This window comes from Parasteatoda tepidariorum, chromosome 10, assembly GCF_043381705.1.
Source record: "Parasteatoda tepidariorum isolate YZ-2023 chromosome 10, CAS_Ptep_4.0, whole genome shotgun sequence".
In the NCBI taxonomy this organism is placed as follows: Eukaryota; Metazoa; Arthropoda; class Arachnida; order Araneae; family Theridiidae; genus Parasteatoda; species Parasteatoda tepidariorum.
Window position 1 is genome coordinate 68,875,906 of NC_092213.1, and position 26,626 is coordinate 68,902,531.

General features: G+C 32.0%; 3 protein-coding genes across 3 annotated transcripts in view; 1 reads left to right on the top strand and 2 right to left on the bottom strand.

Annotated features, from left to right (window-relative positions):
- Positions 1-2,411: 2,411 nt before the first annotated feature.
- On the bottom strand, positions 2,412-13,005 carry LOC107448685 (RNA-binding protein nanos). The gene is made up of 3 exons (XM_016063983.4): positions 12,648-13,005; positions 7,823-7,957; positions 2,412-4,203 (listed from the first exon to the last, which is right to left on the bottom strand). The coding sequence occupies exons 1-3, from the start codon at positions 12,835-12,837 to the stop codon at positions 3,755-3,757; spliced, it is 774 nt and encodes a 257-aa protein (XP_015919469.2). The 5' UTR covers positions 12,838-13,005; the 3' UTR covers positions 2,412-3,754.
- Positions 8,433-26,626, bottom strand: part of LOC107448691 (uncharacterized) — a 189,668-nt gene continuing 171,474 nt past the window's right edge. Inside the window, exon 7 of the transcript XR_011637893.1 lies at positions 8,433-8,755. The gene's annotated coding sequence lies outside the window, so the exon portion shown is untranslated. The remainder of the gene's footprint in view (positions 8,756-26,626) is intronic.
- Positions 16,756-22,047, top strand: LOC122269826 (uncharacterized). Its single transcript, XM_043044708.2, has one exon. It carries the CDS (start codon positions 16,756-16,758, stop codon positions 22,045-22,047), a length of 5,292 nt encoding a protein of 1,763 aa, XP_042900642.1.

Below are 26,626 nucleotides of genomic sequence, written 5' to 3' on the forward strand. Positions count from 1 at the left end.
GTGTCGATATATGCTTTCATTTTTCTTAATAATTAAAGTTAAAACTGAACTTTTTAAAATAAAGTATTTATAGTGTCATTTTCGCCAACTAGTAAAACATTTTTATAAGTTTAAAATGGTATTTTTTTTAATATAATGGCCAAGAAAGTTTTTTTAACTATGTCTATGAACGGAAATAATGTGTTAATTACGTAAAGTTTGAAAGCTAATAACCAGAAAAAGTCGAACTTATTTTTACAAAGCGAAAGATGCAAAGTTATTATAATATCTATGCTTGCGATCTCAGAGATCTGTGGACACAGTGACGTCATAAGGAGGGAAATCGTAGCTTCAGCTCTAAGAGCCGAGTGAACTAGCCCTTCTATTTTCTTTAGCCCTGAGTAGTAGTAACGATTGAATAATTATAGGTTTTAAATAAATAAAAATGAATTGAGTTTCTACTACTTTTTACATTTTTAGTCCCTTATGGCATCCCTGTATTCGTCATATAAAACCGCGTAAGTCGTCATCGATTATTGACACCAATGATGCTTAATTTTTTAAAAAATGCCGCATATACTTTTATGCATGTATACTAGCTAAAAATAGCTTCATTAAGATTTTTTTAATTATCGGGATAACGCGGGTATTATATGACAGTGTCTTTGTATCGATAGTCAGGGGTCTGTTTAGAAGAAATTTGGGTCCGTTAACGCGGTCCCTTCACAAAATATCTTTTCATAAAAACGGACCCTTCACAAAATGATTTTTCTTTTAATCGGACCCTTCACAAATTTGTTTATCTTCATTATTATTTTGTTAATCGAATAAACCCTTTCCAGGGCAGAAAACAAGAAAGATGGATGTAAACGAATTAAGTTTTGTCTTTGGCAGACGATTCTTCCATTATTCGTTCGAAATTAATATTCTGCGTTCAGCAGTATAGGCTGAATTCCAAATCATCTCTAATTTAAAAGCAGCAATTGTTGTTTATTTTTTAAAATTTAATTTTTTTAATTATAATTTTAGAGTGTTAAGCATAATCTTGTATGTCTTTACAATTTAAAAACTCCTTGAAAAAAATTTCTTTTTGCAATAACGGACCCTATTTGCACACATTTGTAAAAGCGGACCCTGGTTGAAAGAATGTAATTTTTTCACAATTTCACGAAAAACGGACCTTTCACAAAATGTCTGGACAGAACCCTGATAGTGTAGTGCAAGTTTATCGATTTTCTGCGACTAATTGATGTATGACGTACGGGAAAGGTATTTCTTTCCAGGAGTTGAGAAAAATAGTGATAATGGAGTTAACTGTCCATGTGATTTAAATAAAATTACCAAAAAAATCACACAGTTCATCTTAGCTGAAGTTAAGAAATATTTTTTGAGAGAGTAAACGAGTCAAGTTATGTATGGGCAATAACTTAGAGAGAAGGTAGAAAGAATCCTAGAATAGCCCACCCCTTGGCAACTATTTGAAATCTCGCCAAGATGGCAATTATTACATGGATTAACGTAATACAATTTAAATCACTACAAATTTATTAAAATATTTTTAATAAAATAAAACAAAAAATAACTTAAAAATCCCCTCGATGTTGGGTTAACTGGGAGAGGTTTTCGTCTCCAAGTAACGCAAAAAATAGTTGATCCAGGAATTCCCTTGTCTTCTGTGTTTGGTTTTAAATAACAAGGCTGCGAAGTTGCTTAGTAATTTTAAATTCAGAGTTGGATTGGCTGTTATTAAAATTGAATAAAATAATAAATAAAAAAAATTATGTTTTATTTAAATATTTTGTTAACAGGTTGCGTAGCCAGATTTTTTAACAAAAAATAAGCACCTTTTAAGCACTCAAAAATATTTTTAATCACTTTCAAAAAAATTATCACAATTAGGATCTGTGGAGAAATATAATTTTTTTTCAATCGTTTAAAGCTCTTAATTTATAAACATAAAATTCAAAAACTTCACATGATCATGATAAAATTTTTTGATGAATATTGCAGAGAAAATTGTGAAAAATCATGAATTTTTTAGTAATTAAGAAAAACAATCGACACGGCAAAAAAAAAAAAAAANACTTCACATGATCATGATAAAATTTTTTGATGAATATTGCAGAGAAAATTGTGAAAAATCATGAATTTTTTTGTAATTAAGAAAGACAATCGACCCGGCAAAAAAAAAAACATAAATCAAAAATAAGTACTTTTTAAAAACGCTAGGCATCCTGTGTAATATAAGCGGTGCAACTATGAATCCTGTCAAATATTTTGGAAATTAAATAAAAAAAATTTTATACAAATATGCATAAATAAACAAACACTTACCTTATTGAACATAAAAAATTTTATTACCTCACTTTTAACACTTGTTCAATTTTGTATCCCTGTTTATGGATAATTACTTTTAAGTAACAATCTTATCAAATTACATTTTTGAAACAGAAATTATTCTATAATTAATTAAATAAGGAAATTTAAAATAAGAGTAAGAGTCTAACAACTTACAGACATTATTCTATAAATTTCTGGTATATGTTTTATTTTCATACTTGCAAATATATAATAATGAATTACATCTTTGAAACACAATATTATTGGACAACTTTTAACACAATACATAAATTTAATATAAGAATAGGACTTGAAATAGAAATTAATTCTATAACTTTCTCATGCATGTAAAATTTTAGAGAATTAATGAATAACATTTTTTAAACATAATATTACCGATATGATAAATGGATATTTTCGTGGAGGATATATTGTGATATTAAAATGCTAATATCATTCATATAAGTACAGAACCCGTTATCCGGAAAACCAAAAAACCGGAACGAAATTCAGTGAATTTTCCCACCATTTTTTAAAAAAAAATTTTTTTTTCCACATAAGATTTTAGGATTTTTCTTTCTTTTTTACCTTACCATCCATTCTTTTTTACCTTACCATCATTTTAGAAATAATCATTAGTGTATTACTTCATCGTTTTTTCTTCTTTTTAAGATTATTTGTAAATATTTTTCTTTTTTAGTTGAATTTAACAATAAAAAAAAACGGCTTTCAGTAGCCATTCAGAAAACCGGAAAAATCAGTTATCCGGAATAGCGATGGTCCCGATCGTTCCGGATAATCGGTTCCCTACTGTAACACAAACCTTAAAAAATATCAGTTCAATTAAGCAAGTTCAAGGGAAAAAAAGGCATTAAACATTTAACAAGTGTTTTTAAGAATGCAAAAATGAATAAATGATGGAATACTTATTGAATTGCTTTATACAGGGTGCATAAAAAAATATCATAATTAGGCAGAGTGGGAAAGTTTTTGACAATTTATGGTTTTATCTTGTTTTAACCGTCAGGTCAAAAAAAAAAAATTTTTTTTTTTCATTGTTTTTGACAATTGTCAAAAATCATGAAATTTTGAATCATGTAAAACGAATGTTGTTTTCATACGCTACGGACTGGCAATAAGCCGAAATAGATTGGGGTTGAATTAATTGTGAAAATTTTGAATGTGAGCTGAGTCTTTTTGCATAATTTGAAGCGAAAATCACCATAAAAGGAAAAATCTCATTTTGAAAAGGAAAAATTAAGCGCTTTTTAAAAACACCCAATGAAAAAAGCACCTTTAAGGGCTTTAAAAAAAAAGGAAAATAAGCACCTTTAAAAAACGCTACGCACCCTGTTTATAATTGCAAGAAACACAGAAGATAATTGCATTTGTTTTTTGCCCCTTTTGGACAAAATGTTTCAAGCAGTTCGCATAACTAAAATGAGAATCTTACGCGTCCACAACTATCACGTTGAGTTTCCTTGAGCTTGATGGTAAGAGGTCGATTCTTTTTGCCAGGTTTATTTTTTGACAGTGGGCAGTAGGCTTGGGTATGTGCTTTTGGACCAGTTTGGCCACATAGTTCGCAGATATGCTGTCGCAATATTGGGCACTGAACATCGCCAGTGCTGTCTTTCAAAACATGATTGGTGTAAAATTCTTTGCGTTCTCCATTGCGACGACAGAAATTGCAACTTTGCATCAATCCTGGCGGGGATACACTTTTTTTGAACTGACTGAAACTATTTGGTTGATGAATCATAGCCGGTCGATAACTGTTGTAGTGGACAACTGGATTGCAGTTATGAGCTTCTGGCTTTTGGATGCCTTCAGCGCCATTATGCATTGATTTTGAGGATGTAATTGCTCTCCAGTATGATGGACCTGCAACAGAAAATGGTTCAAAATGCATTATATAAATGGGCATTACAATCGCAGCCTATAAATATTAATTGCTTCAATTTCAGCAATAAACTTTCAAAACATGTTACGTTAAAAAAAAGGATATATTTAATTTTTTACTATCAATACATTGACTCTAAATTTTGTCCTGAAAATTAATTTATAAAAAATTTATTCTTAAAATGAAAAAAATTTCGAGTGCCCGCTGTTAATCTTACGGCCAAACAATTCATACGTGTTCTTTATTTTTAAAACGACTGCTAATTAAATTACTTCATTTTCAAAATATTTTTTGTATAAAACACAGATTTTCATATTATCCGAAATACTATGCGCTGGGTCTGTTAACGTATAAAAATTACTCCTAAAATGACCCTTTGTGTAATAATGGCTTCCGCTCTGGGTAAAAAATTTTAATTAATTAAATAAATGTAAAAAAAAATAGTCCTTTTTCTTACATCTGGTACAATAAGCAAAAGATAAGAAAATAAAGAAATTAAATTAAAAAACTACATTTCTACGTGCACTTCTATATTTCTATTTTTTTCTAATCATTGATGAAAAACGTATTGTGCATCACTTCTGAAAAACGAAAGGGAAATTCCAAGTGCTGATATTAGTTTATAATAGAAGGAATGAGCCTCAGTGCTTCGCCTTCACCCTCTTTCCCCCCAAAAACAGAATTTTCTAATAATTATTTCACTTACAATGTTTTTAAATTTTGAAAAAGTGATTCCAAGAGGTCGTGGCGTCGACCCCCGCCGGCCGTAGATTCCCCGTGTAGTAAATGATGACTGGTGCACGTTAAATCAGTCGGGTCACTTAGTCCTCCGCGTTCCTATAACAAATTATACATCCGAAGGTACTGATCCAGGAGTTTCCTTATCTTCTGGATTGGGTTTAAAATTACAAGGCTACCGAGTTGAACATTAGTAGTCGTAAACACAAAAAATTGGGTCGGCTGTTCAATAATGTTTCTCTTAAAAAATGGTGACATAAATTCTGCTCATACTCTTCTATTTGGTGATATAAATTCTGTCTGCTATTTGGTTAACATTAATTCTGCTTTAACTCTGCTATTCGGTGTTCACTCTAAATTGCTTTAGTTAGTAAGGAAGTGGTCAAAGTTTGTAAGGAAGATCAATTGCTCGAGAAAATAATATATCTGATGGTAAATAATTTTAATAAGCGATCAGTGAGCTATTTGTATTGACTATCAGGTACAAAGCTGGAGATAAGACCGAGCAACTGGAGATGAGACTGATCGACATTAGTTAAAAGAAATATAGTGACAGGTAATTGAACTTCATTCGAATTTTTTGCAATTTCGAATCAAGTGATTTGCCATTATGTCATTTAAATCCCGTTATTCGAATCAGTGATCGAAATTACTAGATTCGAAATGAGATTTAAGTCACATGATTTGAATCACTTGATTAGAATCAATTATTCGAATCGCATAATTAGAATCATTGATCCAAAATGGCATAATACGAATAACTGATCTGAATCACTTGATTCTAATCGGTGATTTGCATAACTTGATTCTAATTATTGATCTGAATCACTTAATTTCAATAGTGATCTTAATCGCATGATTCGAATCACTGATCTGATTCGAATGATTGTTCTGAATCCCTTAACTTGAATCAGTAATCAAAATCACTTGATTTGAGTCAATTGATTCGAATTTGGTCCTCTCACGGCGTTATTTTAGCGCAAACCTAATGTTTCAATGTAATTTGTTTTATGTACCATTTTTGATAAATGAAAAAATTATTAATTGCTTTGTCACAAAACTATTACAGATATGCTAAGAGTTAGAAACGTAGATATTTTTGAATATAAAATGTGACATTAGAACAATCTAAGGCAAAAGTATAGAATAAGAACAAAAAAAAAGTTAAGTATATGAAAGATCTAAGATGAAAAGTTCTTTTATTTTAAACAGCACTTTCAGAAAAAAGAAAAGCAAATCAATTGTAACAGGAAACAACAATAAAAGCTACACCGTCACCTAAATTAATGCAGAACCTACAGATCTGCTGATCAGTTCACTTCTCGGAAACTTAATATTCTTGAGAGTCATGATGCCGTTAAAAGAGGAAGATTGGTTGTTTACGATAATAAGAGTGACAATGATTTATAAACAAATAGATTGAAAAACCACACCTTCTTCTGAGAAGAAAGAGAATCCCCCCCCCCTTCTTTTTCTAATTGATCCATGGCAACTTTGGCTCTTGAGCAACACCCATATATTTATATGTTCATTTTATTTATCAGGGGTCTGTCCAAACATTTTGTGAAAAGTCCGTTTTTGTAAAATTGTGAAAAAATTACTCGTAATTTGTGAATATAAAATAAACGTTAAGTCACATTCTTTCAACCAGGGTCCTGTTATTGTGAAAGAATGTGACTTAACGCTTATTTTATATTCACAAAAAAGTGTAGTTTTTTCACAATTTTACAAAAACAGGACCTTTCACAAAATGTTTGGACAGATCCCTGTGGAGCAGGGTTTCTTAACCTGTGGTTCATGAACCCCTAAGAGGTCCATGAGTTATATTTTGGGGGTCTGCTGACTGCTCCTAATTTTTAAAACGTTTGGAAGCCTACCCATTGCATTGCTTGTAAAGCAAGCTATGGCAGCTATAATTCCGTTTGCGACAGTGTATCTTTGCGAAGCGGGATTTTCCACACTTGTGACAATAAAAACATAACATCGAAATCGATTGAATATTGAACATGATATTGCTTAGTCGAAAACCATCCCCCAATTCAATTTATTAATTAAGGAAAAGCAGCAGCAACCTTCACATTAAGAATTTTAATTTTAAAAATTTTATATATTATTAAAATAATATAATTAAATGTTTTCTAATTATTGATGTTTTTTGCAATTATTTTTTTCACAGGGGNATAAAATAAACGTTAAGTCACATTCTTTCAACCAGGGTCCTGGTTTTGTGAATTAGTGCAAATAGGATCCTGGTTTTGTGAATTAGTGCAAATAGGGTCCTATTATTGTGAAAGAATGTGACTTAACACTTATTTTATATTCACAAAAAAGTGTAGTTTTTTCCAATTTTACAAAAACAGGACCTTTCACAAAATGTTTGGACAGATCCCTGTAGAGGTAGCAACATGTTGTAAATCTTGAAGTTTAAAAATTCAAAAAAATAAATAAATAAATAAGTTTTAACTACCACTAAGAATCGAAATTTTTTAAAAAAAAAAAAGCAGATAAGCTCTATTTGTTGACTAAACATACTTATAAATGTCTCAAAGTGTTTCATTTAAAAAAAATTCTTCCTATAAACTTAAGTTTTGTTTTACGTCGTCTACCACTTCCTAAAATCTTTTCCAACGACCGTACTAGTGCCATTTTCATTTTCAATATCTAATGTAAGTGGGGGAAAATGCAATTTTGAGTAAAATAAATTTTAACTTAGCTATTATTAAAGTAACTTTGTGAAAATTCTATTATTGAAATTTATACAATAGTTCTGCTTTAGTTTTACAGAACTGTACGTCTAAATAAAATCAATTTAATTTATAATAATTAAAACAACTTAATTAAATGAAATAAAAAAACACTTACTAATTTGGCCACAGTTCATGCCAAGAGGAATAGTAGAGTTAGACTTATTGGTGGGACTGGTGTCGTTGATTGAAATACCTGAAGGATTTATTCGATTCTGAAAAGCAGAATTTTTGGCCCATGTATGGTGATTATCTGAGAAGTAAAATTTTTAAAATTAGAATACAATCAAAAAGTGTACAATTTAAAAGGAAAGAATGTTAAATAATTCTTGAAGAATTTGATTAAAACATGAGTATCTTAGTTAAATTATCTACAATAATAAAGTGAAGAGTTTGTGAGTCATCCTTGTAACCAGCTCCTTATTATCGTATTATTATAATTTATAATGTAATTTAAACCTTTAATAATCCATATGAATGCTGATGCTGCTGTCTATAAGAATATGATTGGCCGGGGTAGCCTGGTCGGTAGGGCGCTGGGCCCATGTCCAAGAGGTCGTGGGTTCAATCCTCGCCGGCCGAAGACTCCCCGTGTAGTAGATGGTGACTGGTGCATGTTAAAATCTGTCGAGTCTCGTGCAGGGGTGATTGTGAGCCCAAACCAAAATTCCGGAAAATTTCTTGAGTTAAAAAAAAGTTAACATTGAAAAAAATTTCTTATTAAAAAATTTTTTCCTATTTCTCAATATTTCTTAGTTTACTTAAAATATATTTACAATTTTACACATAACTATGATATCCTGGAGAGGTAATTAAAATTTACAAATATGCCTTTTTTTCTTGAGTTTATGATTAAAACAACTATTTACTGATAAAAAATGAATATTAATCATTATTATAATCTTATAAAGTTCCACCTTTGAAAATTTGATTTCCGGAAACTTCTGTGATCAATGATTTTTTAAAATTTCTGGACCTTCAATCTCCGAAAACTTCCGGAAACTTTGCGAAAAATCCAGAAATCCGGATTTTTTCTGGAGCACAATCAGCCCTGCTCGTGATACACGTTAAAATCTATCGAGATGCAAAGTCCTCCATGTTCCCATAACCATAACAAATCAATACCTCTGGGGATAACTGATTCAGGAGTTTCCTTGTCTTCTGGATTGGTTCAAAATTACAAGGCTACGGAGTTGAACATCAGTAGTCGTAAACGCATGAAATTGGGGCGACGACGGTTATAAAATAAAATATTCAATAATAACAAATATATATGTTACTTATTTAAAGTAATGAAAACGCTGTGTTTACAAAAGAAGCAAAAATATTTTCATTGAATATGTAATACTTTTTATTCTAATGTTATGGGTGATAGTCTTGCATTTTGTTGGGGAAAATTGGATTATTTTCCTCATCGCATTTTACAAATCATTATCGCATTCGAAAAAAAATATTAAAATCATGAAATCTGTAGAAGTAAGTACCAAAAAACAGATCGACGATGAAATCATGCAAATCGGACTCATTAAAAAGGGGTTACTGGAATGCGTACTTCGTTTTAATATTTGATTGTTGTAATAAATAATATCGGATTTTAAAATTTATATGGAAATCAAAATCAATAATTGCCACAGAAAAAAAACGATGGAATCGTTGCCTTAAAAAGTAAATACTCGAAAGCTTTATTCTAATTTCAAATATCGTCTGAAATATATGGGGATAATTAGAAACTATGTGAAAATCAATAACTGCCGAAAATAAAATTGAAACACTACATGGATTTACGATACTATCGGCGTAAATTGAACGCGACAAAAAGTGATTATTTAAATGCGCAATTCAAATTTTACGTGTACATTTCTGCAGAAAGGAAAACCACATAAATTTTTCCAAAAGAAAATCTTTTGCAAGACGTTCTGCGACTACGTCGCCATGTCGCCGCGATTCTGCCATAGGGACGAGATTCCTAATTTAGAATTTTTTGCTGAAAGACGTAATATTTTAAAGAAGAAAGCTAACCCAGGGAATTTTATAAGCACGTGTTGCTTTCTTATATCGAAACTTATTGACTTTCGAAAATTGAAATTTTCTCATAAATTTAGCATTGACATTTGTTGTTGATACGTGGACCATTCCCCCTTTTTTCCCTTTCCTTCAAGTATTGATGATTGCTAGCGTACAGTTATGGTGAATCAAATAACGATTTTCATTGATATTTGATTATTTTTTAATTTATTTTTTCCAGGATTAACATGGATAATATATGAGCCACCATATTCAAGAGTTATCTGAAACGCGTTTATTTTGTTTGTAGTCGTCGAATTTGAATTGTTTCTTGAAACACTAATCAATTTAAAAACCAACGGTAACTGAAATAAAAAAATGAGCTAATTTACTAATAATACAAAAATTTGTTTAGAAAAAGAATCGATTCTTTAAGGGAAATCTCTCTTTTAATCCCACAGTACGCAGCTTAGTATCCCTAATACCTCCACTGCGCAGTTTATATTTGCTACATCGGACAACTAAATTGATCCGTGCTCAGGCCTCCCTTCTAAGAAGTGTTGGTAGAGCACGTCTTTAATTTACAATTTAATAAATAAAAGGGTTTGGTTTATAACGATGAAATTCACTATCCCCACAGCCGACTTTACTTTGTCGACACTATCCTTTCACAGACAGCTCATTTCGTCGACACAACTTTCGCTTCGTTCAATGCGCGATGTTTATCGAAGCCTGCAATTAAATGTATATCCCATTAATAACTCGATATTAATGGGATATAAATGTAATTACAGGTTTCGAAATTTATATCCCATTAATATTTCCTTAATTTTTATATAAGTACAGGTATTTCATTGAAATGCTTGTGAAAAAAGAAAATTTAATCGAATGTTTTTTCTAAAAACAATATAAAAGATTAGTGAAAAGAACATTCATTTACGAACTAAACTCGTTTATATGTATTTTATTTCATAACCGTCGCCAACACTATTTTTTGAGCTTACGACGATTACTAGTGTTCAACTACGTAGCCTTGTTATAGTGAAGCCAATTCACCTTCTGGATCAAGTATTGGGAAAAATTTGTCTTTAAGGAAGACTTTTGGATGAAACTAACCCACATTTGCATTACATGGGTAGGAAGAAAACGAAAATCCTCTAACGGCAAGGGTTCTCTAGTCCATGATCCGTCTACCACTGGGGATATTTTACTCCAGTACTGTGGTTGAGGCGAGTCCTGTGCGTGATCATTGGGCATCGCTCTGAGATTCGAACCCAGGTCACCTCATTCAGGGGCGAGTGCTCCATCACCTGGGCCACTTATTTATATATAAAAAATATTTAATGATATTTTTTTCATAAAAATTTAGATTCGGCGGCCGTATTCAGTATCCGTTCAAATAGTTATATTCTTAGATTTGCTTAGTTCAATAACGTGAAGCCACCGAAAAGGACAACAAATAATAGTAACATAAAAAATTTAAATTACTTTAGTTATATTAATTATAACACTTAGTGGAAGAACCAGGTAAGGGACATTTCAAGAACGAAAAAAGTTTCTTCCGAACTATTTTCTTACCAATTTATAAGAATGCGGAAACTTTGCTTTAGTATATTTACCTATGTTAAATTTGAAATAAAAATCATGCAAACATACTAAAAACTGATGTGATTAATTGTATTAAAATGTAAGTCAAGGAAATGACAGTTCTTTTTACATTAAACATACCCTTATTGTTGCAACCACTTTTTGTTCAATAATTCTCCAAAAAAATTCACATACCTGGTTCTTCCATCAAGCTCTTTTATTGTGTCGATATATGTTTTCAGTTATGAACCAGATTTCATATTATTTCTCAGTACTGATTAACTGACTACTTGTACTCCATTTCTCGTTTTAGAGAATCAAAACTAAAATGTTTAAAAGCTTATTAAATGTCCTAAGTTTTATTAATATCCGATTAAAATTTATTTTAAACGTTTATCATTGAATTCAGGTAATTTTAGTTTCAAACAATGCGCATCTTGGCAAAATGTTTTTTTTAAATATTATTTACTTTATTTAGTGTCACGCGCAGGTTCTACAATGAAGCTGCCTACAACACTCATTGGCTTATGTTATATTAAAAAAGTTATGATTTATAATTGATCAAGGAGTTACAAAAAGAAATCTACAAATCCTGGGAGCCTAGCTGCTCCAATATCATAATAAAATATCTAAAACACTTAACCAGTACATTCTTCATTCCTGCCTTTCTCATCAACTCAGCTATCTACCATTTTAATCATTAAAATAACACTAAAATTAAATAATAATTGCCATTAAATAATGTTACTTCATGAGAGCAATAAGCTGCTACCTGAGTTCGAACGGTTGTTTCGATATTTTAATAAAATTTCTATATTATATATTGGTTTGCTTTCATTTTTAAATCTTGAAAGAACTGGAATTCGTTCCAATATGAATTTACTTTAATATCTTAGGTTTGATAGTGAATTATAACTTGCTAAAGATACTTTTGTTACCACTTTTTAAAATTTTACAAGACCTGGCAAACTGTGTGTTACGCTATTTTCCGTTCTACAAGATGGGTTCTAAACATTGGCACTGGTTCTTAGAAATTTAGTAAGTTAAACAAAATACACACAAGATAACACATACGAATTTTTTAAGATCAACAAAAGTTCTTTCAGAAACTATAACATTTAATAACATCAATTACTTCCAGGTCGTTTCCTTTGAATTAATGGAAATTTTCGGTTTCGGTTACGAGAGATATTATACAAATGATGATCACATGATTCCAAAAGACCTTCAATCAAAGCATTTTTGAATTAATCATGGATTATGATAACGATATTAACTACACTAACTTAGAATTGTGTAAATTACAACCATAATAAATTACAACATAAATTAACAATCATCTTAAAACTTACTTTGGGCGCAATTCATTAAAATCGAATTTCGTTGACTTGGTCCAAAAGCTTCAGTTGTAGACCAAAGGTCATAATTGTAACTCATTTCTGGTTTTGCGTAATAAGGCTGAGGATAATTAATCCTGCTTAAGCCAGCATTTCCTTTCCATGTGTTGAAATCGCCACTGTTTTGTTGTTGCAAAAAATTCATCGTGGTAATTGAAACAATACAATTGAAAAAAGGAATATACACGGAGTGCTCAGTATTCCTAATTTTACTAATTTATTTTCAGTTTGAACAACAAGATTAAGGAATTAACCAACGCTGCCTCATTCGTCAAAACGAAATGCAAGAATGGAATAAATATTACTACGGAAATAAATTTCTCCAAGTTGCCACGCCTTTGAATGAAATTTATTATTCGATTTTTGTTTAGCTTTGATTTTTTTTATTCGAGAATAAACCAATGATGAGAGACACTAAACTACAATGGTCGTCAATCTCGGCGTCAGATTGTCTTTGTTTCGATAACTTAACGTCTGGATGTTGTTATCAATGAATATTAATTGCAAATCGAAACCGAAAAAAAGGATGCAAAATATTAAATATTATGAATTGGTGTTTGAATTTTGATCCTTGAAATCATATTGCATCTACTCAGCAAAAAAGGTACAACTCAAAAGAATGTTCTTTAATAATGTCAACAAACAGCAACTAACATTAAAAACTTTTGACATCTTGTTGTATCTTGAAGACAATTTTCGATCCCTTATAACCGTAATTGTTTTTAAACCCATAAATTAGTACATTAATTATGTTATTTTCATATCTTTCTTACATTCACATGAGAAAGCAAGTTAAACTGCGTCAGTTTTTTGCATAATGGGGTAGGGTAAACGATGCGATTTCATCTATTATTTTAAGGATCGTCCATCTAAATCAGGGTTTTCCAACTTACATGAGGCCGGGGGCCACAATTAAAAACACAAATCAAGTGACGGGCCGCAACTTTATCAAAATTTTATGTAGGACTCTTTTATGTTTGAAGGAACATTAAATATTACTGTCAGATTTTTACCAAGTTGTAAAAAATAAAAGTATTGAATTACAAATTTAAATAAGAAGTAGATTTTTAAAAATGTTTAATTGCATGTTAAGAAATTCGGGCTACAATAACTTTAATGTGCACCCATGCATTAAGCAATTAATGTGCAACAGATATCTAATTGTTAAGATATAAAACTTTAAAAAGGTTGGTATTAAAACTTACATAGTAGCACACAAAATGTTCAATGACAAGATTGAGGTTTGCCTGCTGCAACCACCAGAGAATAGATATTTATATTTAAAATTTACAAATGCGTGTGTAAATATTTTCATCCAAAATGAGTGGTTTCAAAAAGTTAAATCGGAGAATTTCTTCGAGAAAATTTCTGATACACACATGCTAAATTATATTCACAAAATACAAAAAAAAATTAATAAAAAAGAACAACATACACGATTATTTTTGTATTGGAATAAATATTTTCTTGGATGCAAAACCTGAGAAATAACTTTTTTTGCACCGTTGGTATGATAAATTTTACAGAAACGAAGAAATTAGGTTTTTATTAACGAGAAAAGAATTTAAACCCATATAGATTTTTTACGAAAATTGTCCGCGAAAAGATGACAACTAATATATTTTAGTTCGCGGGCCACAAGAAAGGCTTCGCGGGCCGGATGCGGCCCCCGGGCCGCCAGTTGGAAACCACTGATCTAGATGATTTCACGGCTGCAGAGGCGGGAGGGGTTTCGTGAATTATGACAGTGTATGACAAGAAGGTATCAAGAATTGTGACACACATTTAAAATCAGAAAAGTGATTTTTTTTTAAGATTATATGTTATATATAATTTACATCAAAAATAAGGATACATCTATTAAGTATTATTTTTATATTCACAGATGCCATTCGAACACGCAGTCAATAAAATCTGAGCTTTATAGCATGTGTTTTGTTTCGGAATTGCTTGCATATGTGTAAGTACTAAAAAACATCTTTACTTGTTTCTCAATACTGGTATTTAAGTTTGAAGATAAGTTATTAACATCTTCGAGACGGGCGTGGCACGTATGTCGGTGTTCTGAGGGTGTCGATAATCAGAGTAAATAAGATACAACTGGTAGCCAAACTGTTTTTATAGCTGTTTGTTTGTGGCCGGGATAATAACCGTTTGCTTTATTTAATTCACCACTATTTGGTTCGAATTAAAAAAAAATTATAGTTGTAGTTTTAACACACAAGGATTGGATATGTTAGTTATAAAATGAAAACAAAAATAAGTCTGTCAAATTAGCTATGCCCAAACTTAAGCTACCACTTTTTATTTTTTACTATTCTGATTCCGTATGAATACATTTATGACTCGCCTGTCCCGAAAAGGTTAACTTCCTCTCCACATTTTGGTCGATCCAAATTTTGCATGGGTAAACATGGCACCATTTCTAAAAGCTTGCAGTTCGATCTTTGAAATTGTGCCGATAGTTTTACCCTGTAAAAGATTTCAAAATATTTGCTAATAAAAGAAATGATTGTTTATGTATAGTTAGTATAGAAGTGTTTCCATATTTCGTCCAGCCCCTGTAGTGTGGGCTAGAAATGGCGACACTCGTGACAAGGATTGGGTCAAAAGTATTTTATAACCGTTGTTGAGCAGCTGACCCAATTTTGGATACGATGGTGCAGGCAATAAATAATTAGGTATATTCCACTATAATAAAACTGTTACATTTATTTAAAGTTATTATCTTATATTGTTAAAATAAAATACTTTAATTAATATATAAAAAAGGGACTATTTTATATGGAGAGATTTTACCCATACTGCATTTCAAATCGTTTCTGGACTGCACACCCTACTTCTTCTCTATATCGGATCTTATATATATTATACCGTTTTTTTTATTTGATATAACTATTGCTAAATTTTATAAAGGTCACATATTAGGTCAAAATTGGACTATAAACTCCTGATTAACCTTTCGGCACGTACTTACGACTTAACTCAAGAGCGCTTATTTAATTTTGTTAAGGTTCTGTGTACTAATGGAACGATAAGTGACGATAAGCGTCATAGCCTGAACGACTATTAATGTTAAACTCCGTATCCTTGAAATTTTTAACCCAATCCAGAAGACAAGGGAACTCCTGGATCAAGTCTGGGGAGAAATTTGCCATCGTGTAGGTCTTTTTGATGGAACTGATTCTCATATCTGTTACACGGAGAAGATAACAGCGACAAACACCCACGGTTAGTCTGACGGCAAGGTGACTTTAACCCATGATCCGTCTACCACTGAGGATATTTTTAAGTCAGCACAGTGGTCGGTGCTAGCCGGGTGCGGAATTCGTGTCGACCAGCCATCGCTGGGATTTGAACCCGGTTCAACTCATTAGAAGGCGAACGCTCTATCCCCTGAGCCACCACGGCTGGGTCAAAAATGTTTTATAACCGTCGTTGAACCGCCGACCCAATTTTTTGGGTCTACGACTACTAAAGTTCAACTCTGTAGCCTTGTAATTTTGAACCATTCCAAAAGACAAGGAAACTACTGAACCAGTACCCCCAGAAGTTTGATTTGTTATTTGAACATGAAGGACTTTGTGACTCGACAGATTTAACGTGTGTTACAAATTTCTGCCTGACCAGAAGAGGGCGTTGTAATCACTCACTCATTATAATTCTAAAAACACTTATGTGGCAGGCAATGGATTGATTTGGATGGCTCATTGGAGAGCCCCTTTTCGTATCATATATTTTTTATTGTTACTATTATTAAATTTGTTTGTTATTAAATATGGTTTCTTTAATTAATGCACCCATTCACCACTGAATCATTCTGCAACATGGTGCATTACGTCCGCGAATATCGCTAAAATAAAAATTGGACTGTTCGACAAAAGGTTGTTAGTACAAAGAGGAATTACAATATCGGTGTATAACTATTCCCGATCTTGCAAAACTGGGACATTATTGCATAATTGGACTATTGCATTATTGAATTTGGATTTACATTATTTGGATTTGGATTGCACGGTAGGAGACTTTATCACTTATATATTATATATATTACTATTTGAAAATGGATAAGATTAATAAACTTATAGAAAAAAGAAGCAGTGTAAGAAGCGGTATAACGAAATTAATTAAAAGAATAAATTTGGAAGAGCAAGCGGAAACTGATACGCCACTTGAAGAACTGCTAGAACTTTTAGAAACTAAAGAACAAATTCTTAAAAAACATGATTCGGATATAGAAGACCTTATTACGGATCCAGAAAAATTTAAAACTGAAATTAAGGTATCAGAAGAGTACGATGAAAAAATTATTTCAACTAAAATAAAGTTAAAAAGTAAAATTAAAGAAATGAACAAGGAAATAAATCATGTAGCTGAATTAAGTCATAATACTTCTACTGAAACTGTAGAACACACCTTTTCGGCCCTTAAATTACCTAAATTAGAAATTCCTCGTTTTTCTGGTGATTCCAATTTCACGGAGTTCCTTAACTGCTTTAATAGCGCGATAGGTACAAATGATTCCCTTTCTAAAATTGAAAAATTTCAGTACCTAAAATCCCTTCTTTCTCCCCCCGCCTATAATGTTGTTGCTGGATTCGAATTAAACGATAAAAATTACGATTCTTGCATTGAACTATTAAAACAGCGTTATGGTAGAACAGATTTCATTATAAATTCATATATGACTAAATTACTAAATTTGGAGCCGGTTAGAAACTCATCTTATGTTAAAGGTTTGCGTAAACTATATGATGAAATAGAGGTAAACATAAGAAATTTACGCGCTTTAAATGTTACCGAGGGATCGTATGGTCATTTATTAAACCCATTGTTATTGAAATTATTGCCCCAAGAATTAGTTTTAGAATTTCATAGGAAACGTGATAAAAATAAAAATTGTGAAGTTTCGGAAATAATGACATTTTTAAGGAACGAGGTCGAGTCTAGAGAAATTTGTGAATCTGTAATGAGTAGCCCCAAAAATTACGAATCTAAACGTACCCCCTTTCAAAATTATCAAAGCGGACAAACTTATCAAAAGAATTACTCTAAACCTAAAAACGTAGCAACAGCCTCAACTTTGCATACTCAGTCAAAAAATATTTGTATTTTTTGTGGTTTGGTAAATTCGCATGATTCTGTTGATTGTAAAAAATTGGATGTTGAAACAAAAATTGGTAAACTTATGTCTGACGGACGATGTTGGGTTTGTTTCAAAAGAAACCATTACAGTAAATTATGTAGATCTGGAATTGTATGTAAAATATGTAATTCTAAATACCATCACGAATCAGTTTGTAGGAAAACTCTTAAACCACAAAATTATGTAAATAGAGCTAATGAAACAAAAACGAAAGATTCGGAAAACGATACTAACTCTAATAAATATCAGTCTAACTCAAAAATCAATGTAGAGAATATTTCTGTTTCACACAATAATATATTTTGCAAAGATAAAGCTTTTCTACAAACATGTTCTGTATTAGCTTGTTCGGATAAAAATTCGATTTTGGCAAACGCCATTCTGGATAATGCGTCACATAGGAATTTTATAAGCTCGAAATTAACTAAGGAATTAAAATTAAAACCCGTACGCTATGAAAAATTAGCAATTTATTCTTTCGGCCAAACTAAAGCATGCGAAAAAGAATATCCTGTAATTTCTTTAAAGCTCATAAATAAAAGTAATAGCTCTAAGTGGATCGAAATCGAATGTTTAGTAACACATTTCATTTCGAACTTAACCTTGAACAAGCCAGATGCTCTCTTAATGAATGAGTTAAAAACTAAAGGATATGAACTCGCTGACTCATTTCACACCACGAATTGCGATTTATTGATAGGGAGTGGTATTTTTTGGAGAATTGTTTATAATGAAAGGATGAAATTAAACGAAGATGTAAGTTTAATTAATTCCCATTTCGGATGGTTACTTTCTGGGTATAATAAATTGGGTCATGACTCAGCCGAAAGTTGTGAGAATGTATGCTTAACTATGGACTCTACTTCTATTTTATTTGATCTTAAGCTATTTTGGGAAATAGAAGAGTTTCCGAATGAGAAAATATGTCTTTCTGAAAAGGATAATCTATTGATAAAAAATTTCGAGGATTCTTTGCGATTTAATGGAGAACGTTACGTATGTAAATTAATGTGGAAGGATAATTTAGGCCCCCCTTTGGAAATGGACTCTAATTATGAAGTTGCAAAAAGGCGTTTTGATTCGTTAGAGAATAAATTAAATAAAAATCCCGAGATTTTAGATCAGTATAAACAAATTGTTTCCGAACAAATAAAATGCAATATTGTTGGGAATAGTGTAAATGAAAACTTAAATTCAGGATATTTTATGCCTCATCGTGCAGTAATTAGGAATGACAAAGAAACAAGTCGCGTTCGTATTGTTTACGATTGTAGTAGTAAGGCAAATGACAATAAGAAATCTTTGAATGATTCTCTTGAATCGGGAATTAATCTTTATCCAAATTTATTGGATATAATTCTTAAATTTCGAGAAAATCAAGTCGCATTTTGCGGAGATTTGGAAAAGGCCTATCATATGATAGAAATTGCGGAAGAGGATAGAAATTATCTAAAATTTTTATGGTTTTCGGATGAAACAGATAATTCAAAAAGAATACTTCAATTTAATCGCCTTCCTTTCGGATTAACTACGTCATCATTTGTTCTTGCTTGCGTATTAAAATTTCATATTAGGAAATTTAAGGTAGATCAACCGAATTGTTATGAAATGTTGAATTCTCTATACGTAGATGATTTGTATTATGGTGCTAAAACTATTCAGGATGCGTATCAATTATCTTCGTCGGCAATTGAAATATTACGCGCCGCCGGATTTAATTTAAGGAAATTAAAAACTAATTGTATGGAACTAAATGAACTTTGGCGTAAAAACGGATATGAGGAAAACACTGATTTTGGGCAAGGAGCAGGTTTCTTAGGATTAAAGTGGGATCCTATTGAAGATAAAATTAAATTAGATTTAAAGGAGTTAAGGTTTTCCTTGGAATCAGGAACCACCAAAAGACAAGTGTTGAGAATAATTTCTAAAATTTTTGATCCATGTGGATTCATTAGTCCATTTGTAGTTAGAGCTAAAATAATTATGCAGGAAATTTGGGAGCGAGGTCTAAAGTGGGACGAAGACTTACCTAGCGATTTGGTAAAAAAGTGGAAGAAATGGTGTTCTGAAATTGCTGATTTGGACAATTATGTTATAATAGAACGAAAACTATGTTCAACGGCGGATATTAGTGATGTTTCTCTTCACATATTTGTTGACGCAAGTCCTAAGGCTTACGGAGCCGTGGCATACCTTCGTTATACACCAATTGAAGGACATATTGAAGTTAAATTCATTATTTCTAAGTGCAAGGTTGCTCCATTAAAAACTTTGACTTTGGCTAGATTGGAACTGATGGCAGCTCTCGTCGGTGCTAGGTTAGGGAAATATTTACGAAACGTTTTTCCTAATTTCACTCAACAAATATACTATTGGAGTGACTCTAAAATAGTTCTCCACTGGATAAAAGGATCTTCAAAGCTTTGGAAACCATTTGTGTCTAATCGAGTGGCAGAAGTGCAGACACTTACGCTTCCAGAGTGTTGGAACCATTGCAGCGGTGTGGAAAATCCTGCTGATTTCATTACAAGGGGAGAATCTGCAGTTAAAATCGTGTCGAGTTCCCTGTGGTGGTCCGGTCCAGTTTGGTTGTCCCATCCGGTCAACTTGTGGCCTGCAGTAGAGTTTTGCAACCAGCCTGATGCCAGTGATGTGGTCAAGAAAGAACAACGAGCTGTTGTGGTGAACGCTTTGACTCAAAACAAGACTTTTGACATTTCTCTTACAAAGTTTATTGATATTAACAAGTACAGCTATCTTACTAGACTTTTGAGAGTAACAGCTTGGGTAAAAAGGTTTGCCCATAATGCCAAGCCAAATTCTTCGAAGTTGAAAGGACCTATTAGTGCTTTTGAACTTCAGAATGCTTTGCATTCCTGGATTAAAACTGTTAAACTCTTGCATTACGAGAGTGAAATCCAACAACTCCTCTCTCAAAATACTTTGAGTAAACATTCACGAATTTTCAATCTCAATTGTAAACTTAATGATGATAATCTTTTATTTTTACAGGGACGTTTGCAGTTCTCAAGCGATGATGTGAAAACAAAACATCCTGTACTACTTCCTTCTAATGATAAATTTGTTGAATTAGTTATATTAGATGCTCATGTTAAAATAGGTCATTTAGGTGTAGATTCTACTTTAACTCACTTAAGGGAACAATATTGGATAATCAAAGGTAAACAATTTGTCAAAAAGGTTTTGAGAAACTGTTTAATATGCAGACGTTATAAGGTAAAACCTGGTACTCAAGTGGTAGCTCCGTTACCACCTGACAGAATTAAAGAACAACCTCCTTTTGATATTTCTGGTGTAGATTTTGCTGGACCTTTTTTTGTTACTGACTCTAATAATAAGTGTTATTTGTTAATTTTTACCTGTGCAGTTACTAGAGCTGTGCATTTAGAGCTAGTTATTAATATGAATACTGATTCTTTTTTATTGGGATTTAGAAGATTTATTTCTCGTAGAGGATTGTGTTCGATTTTGTATTCAGATAATGCAAAAGCCTTTAAAAAGGCAAATAATGAACTGAAAAAATGGTGGAATCAAATTAATGATCCTCAGGTAAAAAATATGTTTGCATCTAAAAATATTGTTTGGAAATTTATTGTAGAAAAAAGTCCATGGTGGGGAGGTTTCTGGGAACGACAGATACGTACTGTTAAAACTTGTTTAAAGAAAATTATTGGTAAATCTTCTCTAACTCTTAAAGAATTAGAAACTGTCTTTTTGGAAATTGAAGCCATGATAAATTCGAGGCCTATTACGTATCTATATAACGAACCCTCAGAACCTTCTCCACTTACACCTTCTCATTTTTTAGTTGGTAAAAGATTGATGTCTTTACCTGTTGTTAAGTATAAACCTAATGATTTGATTGTAAATAGAGATTCATTAACTAAAAGGTATAAATACCAACAAACACTATTGGATCATTTCTGGAACCGGTGGAGGAAGCAATATTTACTTCATCTAAGATCTGCTTATATTTCTTCACCACCAGGTAAGATAACATCATTTAAGGTAAATTATATTGTTTTAATCAATGATGAGCGTTATCCCAGAAATATGTGGATGCTGGGAAGAATTTTGGAAGTGTATCAGGGGCGAGATGGGAACATTCGTTCTCTTTTGATAAAAACCCCTAAAGGAGATATAAGACGCTCTGTTCAACTTGTAAGTAATTTAGAAATTAATCCTTAAACAAAATGTTTATTGCAATGTGTAAAATATATATTTTGATTATATGCATATGTTATAATTGATTGTTTTATATTGTTATCTTTATTATTGAACATTCATTTAATTATTATTATTGCAAATTTCTGCTAAGGATAAAATTTTTATATTTCAACTAATATTGTTCTTGAAAAAATTTTGTTTTGCAAATTTATGGTAAGTGAACTCAAAAGAGTTCAGGTGGGGAGTGTTGCAAATTTCTGCCTGACCAGAAGAGGGCGTTGTAATCGCTCACTCATATAATTCTGTAAACACTTATGTGGCAGGCAATGGATTGATTTGGATGGCTCATTGGAGAGCCCCTTTTCGTATCATATATTTTTTATTGTTACTATTATTAAATTTGTTTGTTATTAAATATGATTTCTTTTAATTAATGCACCCATTCACCACTGAATCATTCTGCAACAGCCTCCGATGGTTAGCCAGACGGCAAGGGGACTCTAACCGATGATCCGTCTACCATTGAGGATGTTTTTAAGTCAGCACAGTGGTCGGTGCTTGCTGGTTGCGGAATTCGTATCGACCGGCCATCGCTGGGATTCGAACCCGGCTCACCTCATTGGAAGGCCAACGCACTATTACCTGATCCACAACGGAACCGGTCAAAGATATTGAAGATAGAATGGCATCATAAATAAACCGTCCCTAAGATAAAAACAAGAGAAATGTATTTTTTTCTTCTATTATTTTTTCTTTAGGCCGGTCAAATATTACGTTACAGTTAAAAAAACAGGAAAGCGATTTCGAGTTTAACTTAATCTTACTGACAAAGAGGAGGGAGAAAGTATGAACAATAAGTAATTGATTCATTAAAAAACCTCTTACTTTCAAGTTTTTTTTTAAAAAAAAAAAAATTTAACTAAATGAAAGGAAACAAAAAAGTTTGTAAAAAAAAAAATTACCCTTTACAAATAACTCAGATTTGAAACGTGAAATAAAAGTTAATATTGGCTGAAGAAAAAGTTGGAAAAATAAGTTTCTTCAAGAAACATCAGAGGTCAAGATTTCTGACCACAGAAGGGAAACATAAAAGATATTTAAATATTCAACTCAAAGTATTTTAAAAAGAATTGTAACACACATTTTGTTTCAAAGTTACATCTTTTACTTGAATTTAAGCCTTAAATTAGATTTCTATTGTAATAGACAAAGTTAAGTCGAAAACATAAGTGAAGATGGGAGGGAATAAGAGCTGCTTATTTTTGCTGACAGGAAGGGGGAGTAAAAATTGACCGGAATATGCTTATGAACGTTCCTTGAGTAGGAATTCACCCATCCTTGACCTATACGTGAATTAAGTATGCATTGTTCCAATACCTGAAACTAAAAATACTCAGTGATTGTGTAACGAGAGAAAACCAAACGGTTCGGTAAAGCCGTTGCCAGATTTTATAAGAATTCTTTTTCTGCGAGACCTCAAATAAAATGGAACAGTCAGGACCTCGTTAGATTTTCATATAAATTAGGCATTTTTTTTCAAAATTAATAAATAAAAATTAATTGAAAAGGTTTAACATATCCTTGTTTGCTTCGTAACAGAGATAAAAATGATTGTGAAGTTAATAATGTATTTTATCTAGACGGCATGATGACACTCAGATGTAATTTTTTTGTTGCATTTACACAAGTGCTTGATCTTACCTAATTCGTGTGTGGGGATTTCAAATCTAAAATTAGTTTTGTTCAGAAAATCTCAGACTAATTTCAAAATGATATTTTTAATTTAGTTTATTTTTTTTTAAATTTTTTTTTTGTCATGATGTACAAGTTTATAAAGGATATATAGATATATGTATATACATAGACATGCACTTGCCTGCTCCTTTGAAAACAACGCTGAAGACAAAAAATATATGATCTTCATGTATATCATAAACTGAAATGTATTATCACCTTCTTTTTACCACTCCCTACGTAGCCGAAAAATGGGAACACCTAGTTGTCACTGGAGATGAAAAAAATCCTGGTTAGGAATATATTATTAAATTGCATACAATTTGTTGCATGTGGAGAGAAACCTAATGGAGATTTGAAATCAGCGACACAAAAAAATATTCCAGATCCTTTAAAAAACCTCGTACAACAAAAATCAGAAGAAAAATCCCCCCCCCCAGTTTTATCCTAAATTTCTCAGTTTAATGATCATAACAATGTAACTAACTCACCACCTCTTACGTTTTGAGCCTTTCATGAAACAGAAATAGATACTCTCAAATTACATCCTGTTTTAAAAGGTTAAGATAAATAATACGTTAAGGTCAATTTTTCTTTTTTTGCTCAGTTATTTTCAAAGGAACAGGCAGGTGTTTAAACCTATACGCACACTTATGTATATAAACCTATACATTATGTATTAACCTATACATATGTATATAAACCTATACAAGGTAGTCACAGGCGACTAAAAATGTAAAAAATTGGTACAAAATATTCCGTGTAGTCACATACAATATTAAACTAAAAGAAATATACTAGGAAAAGTTTCCAAATTTTTATATCTTTTAATAGATTTTTACTTTTTTTTAATTATCACATTTTACCGTTTTAGGACAATTTGGTTTCCTTGCTATGAGGGCCATACAGAATAAGTCATAAAGAACTATATAAACCAATAACGATGTAAGACATGATATGTTACTTGCTACAGAATTGTATAGCATCATCTTTTTTGTTAGAGATAGTCACAGATGTTCTATGTGTGACCCTTTAGTCACAGGACACACATCCATTTCCACCCAAAGTGGTTGAAAATGAGGATTTTGCTCTTTGCTTAGTTTTCAACGATGAATCAACATTTTCACGTCAGTGGGAATAAAAACAGGAAAATTATAGGTTTTAGGGAAACAGGTATAAATTTATATATAGTTTCAATGGTTTGTCTAAGGTAGGGACTCCCCACCACTAAGTCTGATGCTATGGAAAGAAGAATAGCGGATTTCAGAGAGGGTAGTTTTTCTTCACTCTAGGGCTAATACAATGAACAGAAGAAAAAGATTCCATTTCTCTAACCGAATACGGAAAAAAAAAGAAAAAAAATATTGACATTAAAATTAAAACTCTTGTGTCCCAACGAATTCTTCTTTAGTTTTGCGAGTTGGCCTTGCGTTTATTTATACTGAAACAGCAAATGGGGAAGGTTTGAAAATTATGTGTAATATAAAAGCAAAATATATAAGACTTCAGATATCTAACATAGTGTCCTGGCGCTTTTTGTTTAAAAAAAGAGAAAGATTGAGAGCGATAATTTAAAATATTCTATTAAAATTACCACACTGTAAGAAAAGAGTTTTAATTCAGATATAAAAAGAGAAACTAATTATTCTCTAATAAAAAAATTACTAGCTAAAAATTTGCATTTTAATTTATATATGACACCATTTGATAAGATTTACTTGTGGCCTACCTGAGATTATCGGTTTGGCGTTTATTTATTATCATACCACATAACATGATCAGCTGGCTGCTTAACGAAAATCAAGCTTCTTAGTCATTTTCGCGGTTTTCCATTGGTCTCGTAATGGTTCCATATTATGACTCATAGTGTGGCCCCGAATTCATACATAATTTTGTGGCCAGGTTTAGTAGTTTCGTACATTATAAGAGTATCTGACTAAGCACAAAAATTACATGTTAATATTGAGAGAAGAGATGAGCCTTTATGTATATTTATAACATGAGCTACTTTCTCTTTTTATAAAGGGAATATTGCCATTAAAATTGGGACTTGTGCCTGTACTTATTTATCTATAATTTTGCGACTTAGACTCGTGCGTTCACTTGTACTGTTGTTGTTGTTGTAGTTCATTTACGTCGCACTAGAGCTGCACAATGGGCTATTGGCGACGGTCTGGGAAACATCCCTGAGGATGATCCGAAGACATGCCATCACAATTTTGATCCTCTGCAGGGGGGGTGGGACCCCCGCTTCGGTCGCCCAACGACCTGCAAGCGAAGTCGAGCGCTTTACGGTAGCACAGTTTAACGAGGACCAATACCGCACACCCTCGGTCCCTACGCAGACTGATCCAAGTGGTCGGTTTGGCGTTTATTTATTATCATACCACATAACATGTCCCAACGACCTGCACGCGAAGTCGAGCGCTTTACGGTAGCACAGTTTAACGAGGACCAATACCGCACACCCTCGGTCCCTACGCCGCACACTGACCGCAGCCAGTGATGCTTGACTTCGATGATCTGCTGGGAACCGTGTCTTAACGATCAGACTTGTACTGAAAAAGGGAAAAGTTTGAAAAATATTTGTTACTATAAAAAAAAAGAATATAGATCTTTATAAATATGCGGAAGAAAAATAAGAACACTTGTGAACATTTTCATAGCTTCCCGACTCTTTCTTTATAAAGGGGAATAAAGTGCAAAAATTTCAAATATTTTATTAAAATTATCCCAGAGTAAAAAATAGGTGAAAAAATGTTAACTTCGTTATAAAAAGAAGAAGAAAAAATATCACCAAATAATCCACCTTTTTTTTACACATGATACGCCGGTGTATCATATGTGCACACCGTGAATCGAACTC